At 40.4% G+C, this 13,794-nt stretch overlaps 1 protein-coding gene across 1 annotated transcript in view; it reads left to right on the forward strand.

Annotated features, from left to right (window-relative positions):
- The first annotated feature begins 7,683 nt into the window (after positions 1–7,683).
- DCLK3 (doublecortin like kinase 3) overlaps positions 7,684–13,794 on the forward strand; it is a 38,253-nt gene continuing 32,142 nt past the window's right edge. Inside the window, exon 1 of the mRNA XM_045006554.1 lies at positions 7,684–7,765. Within this exon, the coding sequence (XP_044862489.1) occupies positions 7,687–7,765 (79 nt within the window). The 5' untranslated portion in view covers positions 7,684–7,686. The remainder of the gene's footprint in view (positions 7,766–13,794) is intronic.

Here is a 13,794-nt window from a genome sequence, read left to right on the forward strand (position 1 = left end):
AAAGTATGTACTCCACATCCTGCCATAAGTGTAGACATACCTTCTGAATTCAGAACACCTTCCCCCAGGCTGTGCTGCCTCTCACCATATACTGGAATGATTTGGTTTCTTTAATGAATCAGATGTTATTGATGCAGCATTACGGGTCAAAAGATATAAAAATATCTGAAACATTCTAAATATAGTGTACCCCAGGGTATAACTGAGGGCAGCATTTGTCCAATTTCACGTGTGTGTGTTTAAATCTTTGCCAAGGCAAACATGAAAAATGTAGTTACATCTCAAGGATTCTGTGTCATCACATGATTCTTCTTAAGCTCTCTTGCTAATATGACCTCTCAAAAGAATTGTACTCCAGTTATCTTTTAAAAAATATATATTATAACACTTATGCAAATTCTGGGTTTCTGGCCCTGGTCAGTATAATACAAATATCTTTGGTTCTGTCACATTCATCACTACAATGTAATTTTATTGGAGGATTTGTCTCTCTTTGTCATATGATGTAATTTGCAAATTAATACCTGCCCCCTCCACATCCAATTTCTTCCTAAGTACATAGCTGAATACAAGTTACTTTGGCTATGGAATGATGATGTCAATGACACAATAAAAAAAAAATCTCTTTGTGCTAATTGTAATTTGTTAGAGAAGATCTGTTTTTAAAAGCAGCCTTTTCTCCTCCAGACTGCAATGACATGAAACCTAATGTTCCATACTGTAATGGATTCAAACCGAAACAGCCCACATATTTCCTGTTCACATGCCTGAGGCTGAAACAAAGGCAAAAGCCTACAGTATATTTTCTTAGATAACACCGTATAGCACATAGAACAAAATAATATAATATACATTTATCAAAGGGGTTCCTAAGGGTTTGTCTAAATTAGGAAAAGAGGCCCATGTTTGGCTGGGGTTAACTAAACCAGGTTACCAAACACTGACCTAACCAGTCTTTTCTGTAGTGTATGTGCAGGTTACCTTGGGTTAGCTGGTCCATATGGAATCTAAGCAGTAATCTGGGTCTACATTAAGGTAAAGGTCCAGGTTAGCTAACACGTATGAGGTAACCCTGGCCTAACCTCAACCTCTTTTTCTAACCTAAACAAACTCTAAATGTTTATAGGGGCAAATCTCGCTCTTTGTGTTGCTCTTGCCTTTTATTATGATTGGGAGAAAACTCTGCAAGGCTTGCATCCAGGAAAATTCTACCCCCTTTGTCATAGCCCATAGATTTTCCTGTGGGAGGGGCAATTAGACCCACAATCTCTGTGTTCCTCAGCTTCCCCATGTGTAAAATTGTAACATGTTTATTATGTTAGTACTTAGGGGGCCAACAAAAAATGAGGCCCTACTTGTGCCAGGCATTATACAAACAGAATAATAGTCTCTTCCCTAAACAGCTTGTGATATAAGCAGGCAAGACAAAGGATAGGGGAAAGGCATATAACACAGAGAATGAACAATGTGATGGTGATAAATGATTTGCGGGGGAGGGAGTGGACGACGGGGGGAGGAGGGGTCAGTTAGGAGAGGGGAGGAAAATGAGGATAGCGTTGCTTATCCATCTTTTATAAAGTGCTTTGAGATCTACAGATAAAAGACACTATATATGACATAAGTAGTATTAATGAGAATAGATCTTGCCCCAAAACACAAAATTCAAATGTTGCTAAAGAAGGTACAGAAAATCCCCAACCAGGGCGTATTTGTTACAATAAAAAATGATTTTAATAGTTGGAGTGTTTCTCAAATTGAATCTGCAACTTTGTAGCCCTTTCTCTACTTCCTGGTTGGAGATGTGGCTGGAGGCATTGGTCTCATGACAATCTGTGGCAGAAGTCATCAGAGCAACCTCAGAGGGTTGGCAAGTAGGATCGCAGCCCACTTGCCTGTGTAAATAAAAATGAACTCCCTGCCCCATCTCCTTCCCTTAGGGAGCCTACTCTGGGGGAGACAGGGAATTGGATTTCCCACAATGTCTGACTTCTGTGCATGAGGTGAGTGAGAACGCATTATGTAACAGGGGGATGGGAAGGACAATGGCAGCTACAAGGCAGAGCTGAGGTAATAGAAAGAAGCTGCTGCTGCTGAGGAGATGCCCAGGAAACAAGGAAAGTGTTTCCCCCTCTGGCCTGTTGCTGGTACCTAACTACCTCATCAGGCACCAGCTGGCAGGAGTCAGAACCCTTCATCAGTATTGAACTGCAATAGATTAAATGACGTAGAGATGAAAGGCTCTGTAGCTCTTGCACTGCAATTTCTGGTCTGGTGATTTATGTTTTCCCGTCCATCTCTCTTTCTCTTGTTTTTATTTTTTTTAAAATCATACTCTGGATCCATAACAGGAAAACCTACATGCGATCAGTAACTCCAGACTGGGATCCTGCACACACTACAAATGGTCATTTTTTAAACTGTGATCCTGCCAACATCACTTTTGTGCTCCTCGCAAGTAAATTCTCTACTTCCATGGCCATTAGTACCAGTGAAAAACATTGTCTCCCATAAGGAATTCCCTGAAGGCGCCTTTATAATTTACATCAGAATATGAAGTAAACAAAGCAATTAGATGAATGCACAGCAGGTAAAATTTTCACACACCTTTACAAATCTAGACCAATGCTTTTGAAAATGTTATCCAAAATCAGTGTCTCTGATACCAGAAAACACTGTTGTGTTGTAAATTCCCTGGGACCACTGACCACGTTTTCATATATGATTGCCCAGAGTCCTGGACCTGTGCACTCTTGCCCTATAAATAAAGGCAATAAATACTGCTGAGAGTTTTTCTTGATTTATATAATAAAAGCACTGATGTAACACTTTTCATCTTCAAATGCTTTGACAACATTAAGTATCCCAACACAGGGGCATGGATCAGTGTTCATGTCGCACTCCCCGGCCCAAGCCAAGGAAGCTCATGAGCCAACCAGAGGACCACATTTGGTAATGAATCCTGGTCACGTGACACTGAGGCACGTTGTGCATATGCTAAGAAGATGTCTCCCAAGAGCACTGTGATGGTAGGTATCATTATTCCCCCTCCCCCTTCTTAAAGCTGGGGAAACAGAGACAGAGCAATTGGGCTACTTGTTCCAAATCATTGTGGAAGCCTCTCTCAGAGCTAGGATTAGAACTCAAGGCTTCCTGAGTGGCAAGCCTGTGCATCGTTTATTGGACTACATCTTTCTCTTGGGAACAAAGTAGAGTCTCATAGCTCAAAGGGATTGAGAGTCAAAATCCTGAGTTCTATTCCCAATTCTGCCAGTGACTTGCTGTGTGACCTTGACTGAGTTACTTAATCTCTTCATGCTTCAGTTTATTGTTTGTAAAACCGAGATAATATCTATCTATCTAGAGTTTTCTTTTAAAGTCACCCATCACCGAGGTATCCGAGCACCTCAGGGTTGTTGTGTGGCTTAAATAATGAATGTTTATAATGAGCATTGACATCCTTGAATGGAAGATATTATTGTATGCAATTTATTATTATTTTATTATAAAATGTTGTTCACTGAGATATCTGTCCTGAGGGAGATGTCTCATTCTGTGAGTTTCCCAGGGAGACAGCAGTCCTAAACCAGTATGTTTCAGTACAACACACAAGCCACATGATGTGAGGCACATTCTGGAAGAGCAGAGAATGTCAAGTGGTCACAATTTCTGTTCATTTTATTCTGACGAGGCTTCATTAAAATAATGTATTAGTCATTTCCAAAAGCTTAATTAGAGAGAATTCTCCAGCCTCATCAAAATGTTGCCATTTATAATATTTCTACGATCAAGAGCACCACTACATTTTAACTTCTAATTATCCTGATTTGACATTGATTAATTATCTCAGCGACTGAAAAACTGAAACAAGGCAATTTGTTAAGAGGACGATACTTGAAGCTAACATTACTTAATTTGTCCAAACTACCGTGCTCTGTATTTCCTCCCCATAAGTAAAATTCCAGGTGAATGTCATCGCTAATGCAACGACTTGCCATTCCAGAACAAAAAGGGAAGCAGACAGAGTCATAGTTGTGGGTTCAGAAACTTTACAGTATAGCTACACACCATTGCTGAATGCAAGAAGCACTACAAGTTTCTCTGCACCTTATAATAATAGTTGAAATGCAACAATTACTCTAAACTGAAATTCAACCTGCGATTCTGGAGCCTTGTGCAGCTTTGCAGGATCCTAGGTGTGGCAGCTGTAAGCATTGTCATCACTGGGGAATATTACGAAAATATTCCCACTTGTTCAGCTGAATTGGTGTTAGTGCTAGTAGCAACCCTATTAGGTTTATAAATATAGAGTTAACGATTCAGGAAGCTGCTGGAGCCCTGTCTACATTAGGACTTCTTTGGCTTTTTTTTCTGATTTCCTAGGAGTCCACAAGTTTCATGGGGGCTAATCTAGCTCTAGGAAGAATGAATAAAAACAACTCCCATCCTCCAAGCTGACAAGATTTGAGGCGAGGAGGATGCAGAACAGTTGATCGCTCAAGATTTCTGCCAGTGGGTTCTGAAATCTGAGGAGACTATGAGCTCATGAGCTTTTGGCACTGTTGAGACAGAAGCTATAGCTCTGGTTCAGTATAAAACAGAAGTCCAACCCAACACTACAACTGCAGGTATCTGGATCCAGATCTGAACATCGCCTCCTTGGCCCTCTGTAATATAAACTCTTTTTATCCTGGTATCGAAAATTTTAGATTTTAAAAATCTATTTAAAAAGGAAAGAATGTATAGGTTTTTTCAAACGCATACTTGAAATACAAGTTTGTGCTGGCAAGAGGTACAGAATGATATGATTATTACTCCCTGGGTGGTAATGATTCTTCAAAAGCTTGCCTCTCAATTCGAGTCATATTGCTGGCTATGGTAGTGGTAGTTTCTTTTACTGGTTTTTCTTTGATCTTTTTAATTTACTCAATATTGTTACCTACAGGATTGTATTAGGATTATTCTGGGACAATACTACTCTTTCTTAGTTCAGGTCAGAGTACCTGCAGCATGCCCACTTCCTTCCCTTTGGAAATTGTTCCATTCATTGTATCTAGCATTTATAACCTGAATTTGTTGGTACCTTGATTTTGACAATTTCTATTGCTTCCATTTGGTTTGATGCGTTTGTTACAATTTGTGTTACCCCTGTTCTGCATAAGATAACCACATCTGTTTTGTCTTTTCATTCAGCATCTGTGGACTCAGCACCTGTGATTTTCAACTGAAATCCTTCTCTGACATAAATAACGGGATGACAATGAATTTTCTAATGTTAAGCTAATCTGTTGCAAGATGTGTTTATTTGGGTCTATGATATTATTAAATGCTCCTCCTTTCATTATTTGTGTTAAAATCTATTCAGAAACTTCAAATTTAATGTAATCTACTCAATACATTAATATGGCTTCCTCTATAAGTCAGATCTGAACAATATGTATAATCTTGGAGACTTTAATACAGGTTGTTGGTATCTTACTGAACAGGTTTTAAGATTTTGCCTCTTGAGTACTAAACAGCTACATTCAGATTACATTTCTTCAGCTTTATAGCAATTGCAATCAAGCTGTAGAGTTTACTTTCATTGAACTTTAAATATGTGCATTTGGGGGATTCAGTTAAGATTTGTTATTTTAGTCTTTTTTTTTTTTAGCCTTCAGTAAAGGTTAATTTTCTGGCTGTTGGTTATTTTATGTAAAATGGTTTGAGATGCTTCTTTTGAGCCATGCTATATTAATTGCAGTTCTATCTACAAGAGGGATAGTTTGGAAACATTTCCCACAGTTGTTACCACAGATCCAGTGGTAGCAGTATTAGCATCCCTAATATAGGTGCCTATGTTTTAAGGATCAGGGTCTAGCCGTATTAGTCTGTGTCCAAAAAACAACGAGGAGTCCGGTGGCACTCGTTTTTGTGTTTTAAGGATCACATTGGTTATATCTGCTCTGAACAGGCTTACATGACACTATTCTTAAAATGTCTGTGACAACCAGTGGTGTATTTGCACTAGGACTCCCACTGTTGATGATGAACTAAGAGTAATAAAAATATTGGCAAATTTTCCCTGCAAGCCTTAGACTGTATTATAGTGCTAGTGTTAAAACATGAAACCTAATGTGACATAACAAGGGCTCCTAGCAAGTTGTGAAATAGCCTTGCATGAATACTGCTACTACATGTATACAAATCAAGTAACCAGTATTTTCGCAGATGAGTTTAATTTTAACATTGTCATGTTATGGAATCCCCATTCCTAGCTTTATTTGTACAGTGCTATAGGCCAGATTTCTGGGCACCAGGAAGACAGGTGGCAATTCCCAGCAGATGCTGGAAATAAATAGATTAACTTTAAAGCAGCATTGTGTATCCAGGGACAGTTGTAGTATATTTTAAGCAAAGTACATAAAGACAAATGGGGTAGCTATATTTGATTTAGGAGTTCATCTGCTCCTGTTACTTATTCCTGGTCTGCAGTAATAAACCTGTTCTGAAATAATTTCCCCAGCAATCAATTGTAATATCACAAACAAAGCATTATAGCAACAGGAGTGGATCAGGAATGATTAAAATTTAAAATGTAGATTTTATTTTCACGCAGTTGTCCCTAAGCAATAACAATGCGAGAAGAGAAATTAAGAAAATGCAGTATCACACACAGTGATTTCTAAATAGAATGCTTTACGAGAAGAATCAGTGGGTCCTTAAATTCAAATGGCTGCGTGGTAGGTAATGCCAGCCGTTGTGAAACAGATTAGGTGCGAAGGATAAAAAAAAGAAGATAATGTTTTCAGGAGTGGACATAGAAGGGTTTGAAGAGTGAGGGGAAACAGGATTAGAAGATTTGGGGTGAGGTTATAAAAAAGAATGGGATTTAATTTAAGGGGCTCAATCAACCTAATAATTTTTTCTAAATTCTTCCCCCATTTTTAACTCCTATGTCAGCCATAGGTGGGTAAGAAGGTGTTTAAAGAACACCATTTATATAGTTGAAAGTTTTTGCTATTAATGTTAGGCCGGTGAAGCATCAATCTAGCACATTTTTAACTCTTGCCTCGAGCCAGAGATTTAAAGACTTTTTAACACCAGAAGGAACGATTAAATCATCTAGTCTGACCTCCTGTATATCACACACATTACTCCTGTACTGAGCCCAAATAACTTGAGTTTGGCTAACACACAGAGGCTGTGGAGGCTTGATTTGAAGACATCAAGTGATGGAGTAGCTCCCATGTCTCTTGCTAGTGTGTTCCAGGATGAGGGGTGTGTCTGTGTGTGTGTGTGTGAGTGGGGGGAGGACTTGGCTGACTGGGGGAAGTCAGGGAGTAAAAGGATTTGCTGAGCCCCTGCCAGGTTCATGTGCTGGGCGCTGGTAAGAACCAGAGGCCCCACAGTCTCTGCTACACTAAATAAACTGGCCGGACTGGAGAGGGGCGAAGGCGGGACGTGGCGGGTGACTAGGAGATGCGAAGCTGAGGGAGAGGCAGCAGCGTAGGGGGCGGAGGATGGTGGGGAAAGAGCGGCGGGGGCCGCGCCCCGCCCGGCTGGGCTGTGTCTCTCGCGCCGCCTCCCCGGGGCCAGCCCCGGCCCCTCCCCGAGCGGGAGGCGGCGCCGCTGCTGCTGCTGCTGCCGAGAGCCCAGCCAGCCAGAGCAGCCGCGACCGCAGCAGCTGCCGGAGCGACCCCCGGGACGATGCCCGCCGCGGCGCCTCCCCCGCTGCACCCCCCGGCGGGGCCCGCGGGCTCCTGCTGCCCCTACGCCCACCACCCGGGTAAGTGACCCTGCCAGCGCCATTCCCCTTCCAGCGCCCGGGCAGTGACCTCCCGCCGCCTGCTCTGGGGCGCCGGGTCCTGCCCCCTCCGCCGCCGCTCTGGTGCAGCAGCTCCCAGCAGGTCCCACAGGGAGCTGTGGGCGTCTGTTCTGCAAAGCGGAACAAGGTGTCAGGTACTGGACTTCCCCCGCCCATTGGAGCAGGGGGGCTGGGTCCTGGATCACCCCCATCCTGGCCGAGGGCTCAGACCACCAGGCTGTCGAGCCATTTGCAGCTTCCCCAGCCCATGGGGGGCAGTTCTGATGTTTATCGGTGTGACTGCACTGGGGCAAGGGGGTGAGTGGGTGTGGTGGTGGCAGGTTATGGCATTGAGGCCAGGGCTTAGCTGGTCAGGTTTCAAAAGAGATTGGACCTTGATAACTGGATATTCTTGTTATCTATATAAGAGCAAATGTTACAGTTAATTAAGAGCTTTGGAAGGGATGTAAATACCCCCTCCCCCAAGCTTTGGGGCAGAAGCCAAGCCCTGATTATTGGGGCTTTAGGAGGAAACTTTCCCTGGCCGTCGCTGCCTGTTGCAGAGTTTTCTCCTCTGAAGCAGTTGGGACTATCCACCTTCAGAGAGAGGCTACTGGACTGGATGAACCAAAATGCAGTTTGTGTGCATCAGTTCCTATGTTGCTTTGTGAAAATCCATGTTGTGCCTGATGCCTGCCCTGCTATGACAGGGGAGCCACACCCTGCAGGGCAGTTTCAGGGCAGTGTCTGTCTGGGAGAGGATGTAATTGTTTGGTCAGGGACACAACCCAGGCTCTAGATGTCCCTAAGCCTCTGACTGTCAGAACCTGGGAATGGGCTACAGGGGATGGATCACTTGATAATCATCCTGTTCTGTTCATTTCCTCTGAAGCACCTTGCATTGGTTACTAGGCTAGATGAATGGTTGGTCTGGCCCATTAAGGCCATTCTAATGTTCTTCCCCTCTCCACCCTCTATGACTATTCTCCTGGTTATTTCTGTAGCTGCTTCTCTCTCTCCCCAAGTCTTGAAGAATATTTTATGGATGATCCCCCTTAATCATACAGTACTTTGAGTCTATCTTCTGGTTAAAAGCGACAGAGTCCTGTGGCACCTTATAGACTAACAGATGTATTGGAGCATAAGTTTAAGCTTTCGTGGGTGAATACGCACGAAGTGGGTACTCACCCATGAAAGCTTATGCTCCAATATGTCTGTTAGTCTGTAAGGTACCACAGGACTCTTTGTCGCTTTTTACAGATCCAGGCTAACACGGCTACCCCTCTGATACTCTCTTCTGGTTGTGAGGGTTGGGATAAAACAGTGCTTCTCAGATTTATAACTGGATGATGTCTCAGAGTAGCTGTAAAGCCAGTATTGTTGCTCATGAAAGTTTTGTTATATATTATTAAGGTAGCAGTTGTACCATGTATGGCGGGATAAGCAGCTCAATAAATCATGTTTTACAAGAACAGTCACAGTATTGTTCTCCTAGTACAAACTTGGGGTATGGTATTCACTTTTGGTGTGTAAAGGGGGAAAGAAGAGAAATCTTTGTTACATTTTAAACTTGGGACTATGTAATAGCAAATTGTATTAAAGATAAATGATTTCTCACATTGGAGTAAACTTATGAATATCCAGCTGATCAAACTAAGATTATAGTTTTATTTTTTAAAATGTATTTACAGATTGTCTGAAGTTGGTATCTCTTTTCATCTTCCCATTTATACTGTGCTCATTACTGAAGTATCTTGAACATGGAATTTTTAATTCATTTTTTTGAGGAAAGAGAAGTGCCCTTATGTGATGTGATAAACCCCTCACTGGCTTTTTATTGTTTAAGTGCAAGGCCTTTGGGGAAATGATGAAAAAGACTACTAAAACTTGAATAATTTTTTTGATGTTTCTTGCAGAAGTATTAGAGGTAGGGTAAACTTATCTTTTCCCAGGCTGTAAGACCATTTAAAAAAAGTAATAAATGATGGTTTTAAATTCACAAGATAAAATTCATGGTTTATTGTTCAGACAGACATGGGCAGGGTTCCTTTATATTACAATAAGAGCCAAAGAGTAGAAGTTACTTGGGGTTCTGGAAACATTCAACCTCTTGTAGTATTTGCACTATATACATAAAATGAATGCAATCCATTGGACCGATAAAGAGCAAACAAGCTTTGTGAAATTAATAGCTCTTGCGGTACGGAGATTTAGGTATTGCACAACTGTGTGTTAAAACAAGTTTAAGGATTGTGTATTAGCCTTCAGTTTTAAGTTGTCTTGGAAGTAACTATAACTGCAACTTGTGGTTGTACATGCATACATGCATAATGTACATGCATTTCAAAGGGTAGGGAAGATTGTCACGTGCCTTGCATGTCAAAAGCAGATTCTTGGACATAGGGAGTGGCGCTACATGAATAAACACGTGGACAGAGTTCAAGATTCTGATCTAGCATTGAACCCCTCTGACTTCGCCGATTATTTCAGCTTTAAAAAACAGAGTTAAATTTGTACATTATAAACAAATGGAATAGATATTTATGGATAAAGTATTCCATACTTTTCTGTTATGGGGTTTCTTGAGATTTCCTCAAGAAAATGTGGCAATAACCACAGAGAGAGAAAAGACGGATCATTGGTCTGTTCTGGTAGGGCAATTTTCTGCTTCTCTGGTCACAACACATGGAAAACTCCCCAGATGCTAATGATATTTTTTGCCACATAATATACTAAAAGGTTTCTTAAAAACAAAACAATAAAATCTTCTCTTAGGAAAAAATCTTTTCTTTCTAATTTGTAAACTATATTGTGGGTTATCTCAGAGTTTGCAGTATCATTTACAACCAAAAACTAATTGTTTTTTTTCAGAGTATTTTTGCTATTAACATATAAAATATTTTAAAAACCTACTTAGATGTTAGTCCAATACATGATTGTTTTGCTGTACTGCAGCTTCTACTCTGACTTGCTTTTCTATCTGCCTGGCTGCAATTTTTGATTGTATGTTTGATGCATTCTTTTTCTTTGGAGACTGGTCTGGGAAAAAAATTCAAAGGAATTAAATTATTCATAAAATAAATATAAACAAAGGAATTGAGAAGCAGGTAAGTCAGAGAAAAACTTAAAATATTTCTGGAGCTGGAAAAGTGGGAACCAGGGAGAAGCATTTACAAATTAAAAAATTCCTTTGCTCTGATGGTTTCCAAGGAAATACTTCCTGGCAGCAAAGGAAGGGGGTGAGGTGGAAAAAAAAAAGGAAGTCTCAGTTGGAAAAAATTAAGCATGAATAGTGAATTTCCTAGAACAAATTAAAAATGTTCGGGTAATATTCCCTTTCTGATGTCAGTGACGTGGACATCAAAGCACAATGTCCCCGCCCTCCCAACTCCTCTACTTTTTCTCTAGCCATCCTTTCCGTTTTTCAGTTATTTCCCTTCTCTCCCACTCAGAATGCAGTTTAATTCCTTGAAATATTGAGAGCAATACACTTATGAGAATGTATAAAAATAGCCTTCAAGTGATGTAAAATGCACAAAAAATCTTCCTGGTCTAACTTGTAAGATGCATCTGTCATCTGCTCACCAGCTGTTCCATCGTTCAACCGCTGCATTTCTTATCAGTTGAAGCTGTCTTTTCCTTTTCTTGTCAGGAAACTCTGACAAATTCCTGGCTGATGTCCCTTCTAGTAGACTGGGTGGGGCAGTGTTTGGATCTGCTGATGGGATAAGTGGCATAGGTTTCCTGAGGGGGGAAAAACGGTATAGAGGGATAGGATATTCTTGAAGTCTCCCTGTGTCATCAGTGGACTGCTCCTTTTCTTCAGTATTGCTTCCTTTATCTGTGTTCTACCACTGCTTCTTCACATGCTCCAGGGAATCCATGGGAATTCCCACATTTGATTGCTAGGGGAGGCCGATGGGCAAATTCCCTTGTTCTGTCCTCATTCTGATTAGTCCAACACTGTGAGTCCTCGCTGTCTGGCTTTCCACAGGGACAAGCATACATATGGAAAAACATACTTCAGTGGCTCCCTTTCCTTATCTTCCAACAGTTTTAGGTCTAATTGGATAGGATTCTGCTACTGTTATCACACCCAGTCTTCGCCTTGATTGTCACTAAACTATTTGACAACTTTTGAAGTCCGTTTATATATTCTCAAAAATGTATTTGGCTGTCTGGGCACTACTGTGAATTTAGCATCTCATTTAGGATATTATTGTGCTCCTTCTGTAGGCAAAGTGAGTTGAATCAGCCTATTGAAGATCTGAAGATTTAGCGAGGGCAAGATGCATGTCTGCCACTGCTGCTCTTCAAAGTGTATTGCTCTCAGAAAAATAGATAGGTGGGAAAATATCCTATACACACTTAAGAAAATATAAAAAAAGAAAATTACGTATTTAATTGCTTCTAGTATGCTCTTGAGGTTTCCATAACACTTGGAAGTTGTTAACTTACCTAGAGGTAATTTGCTTTCATTGCAAATGAAAATCAGGTACATATTCCAGCTTCTCTCTGTTTCTAGTGTAATTTATGCAGTCTAATTATTACAAGAATGCAAAACAATTAACTGTGTTAAGTAGTCCTAGAGGAAGCTTTCAGTATCATTTTGAAAACATGATCTCCCACTCAATTAGTATTTGCCTGCTTGAAAAAAAATTGAAATTTATCATTTTTGTGCCATCCTAAACAATGAAGTTAATAGAAATGTTTAGCAATTAATGGATTGAACATCTTGATTTTTAAGCTGTCATTATACTTTTAAATATAATTAGCGCTGGCTGACAGTTCACCTTGCAGAAGACACGTTCTTTCACAACTGTTCCAAAGCAACTGTCTTTGTTTAAATGGTCATGTCATTATTGATGTGGTTCTACTCTTAAAAAGAGATTGTATAATACTGACTTTGAGAACATTCCATGTTTGTGTCTGAGGCCAGGTATCCACTACAGAACTTTGTTGGCATAGCTATATTGGTCAGGGTTTGAAAAAAACACCCATCCTCACCAAGATAGCTATTCTGTGTAGGTGCAACTCTGCTGTCAGAAGAGTGCTTTTATTGATTTAGCTAATGTCGGCAAAAAAATCTCCTTTTGCTGGCATACGTTGCATCTACACTAGGTGGCTCTGCTGATATTAATATGCTGGTATAGCTGTATCAGCAAAGCCTGTGTACTATACATTAGCTCTGAGTGACTCTATATCAGGTTTTCTCAGTTTACAAGTAAAACGATCGTTTATCTAATTGCCAATTCTGCAAACTAAACATGGGATGTGACAATCAAGTGGGGCCTTTATTTCCTTATGCAACATCATCACGAGTTGTTAAAGGTTCTGCAGGCCTAATTATGCCCTCAGTTGGCACCTGTGCATGTTCTTTGTTTTCATTGAATTTGCTCAAGAGTAACTGAATCGTTCTCTAGGTGGAATCCAGCTCCTTTCGTAGCTGTGTTGACTACCAGGAGTATAAAAAAAAACTTACGAAGTGTGATGATCTGATTTTGAAATACATTTAGGGAGCTGATGACTCAGAAGTGCCATTTTTTAAACCTTGTTTTACTGCAGAACTTTAATTTATTTTTGACATTTTGAGGTGGTATAGCTTAAAAAAGAGGCATTAGGAAATCTCTCTAAAAATTGTACTGACTTACATTTTGTACAGATGTGATGCACTGTGCACATAAATAAAACAGTCATTTGTAGTGTAGTTCAAAGCTATTAAGTTATGACTTTGCATAAAAGATTAAAAAGAAAATTCTGCAACTGCTCACTTATTTTTGTGTTTTTATTTTAAATGGTAGCTTGTATATTTTATGATGCACTTGCCTGGCAAGCTCTAAGTGCATCTACAGTCTGACATTGTTCATTGTTTTTTAAATAACTGGGGAGTGGAATTGCCTAATGGACTGTGGATTGTTTGCATAATTCTCTACTTACCTAAACTCAGTAAAAATGTTGAGTTCAGAAAACAAAACAGGAAACCAAACACTGTGAAACTAAACAGACTCCCT

This window comes from Mauremys mutica, chromosome 2, assembly GCF_020497125.1.
Source record: "Mauremys mutica isolate MM-2020 ecotype Southern chromosome 2, ASM2049712v1, whole genome shotgun sequence".
NCBI classification, from domain to species: Eukaryota; Metazoa; Chordata; order Testudines; family Geoemydidae; genus Mauremys; species Mauremys mutica.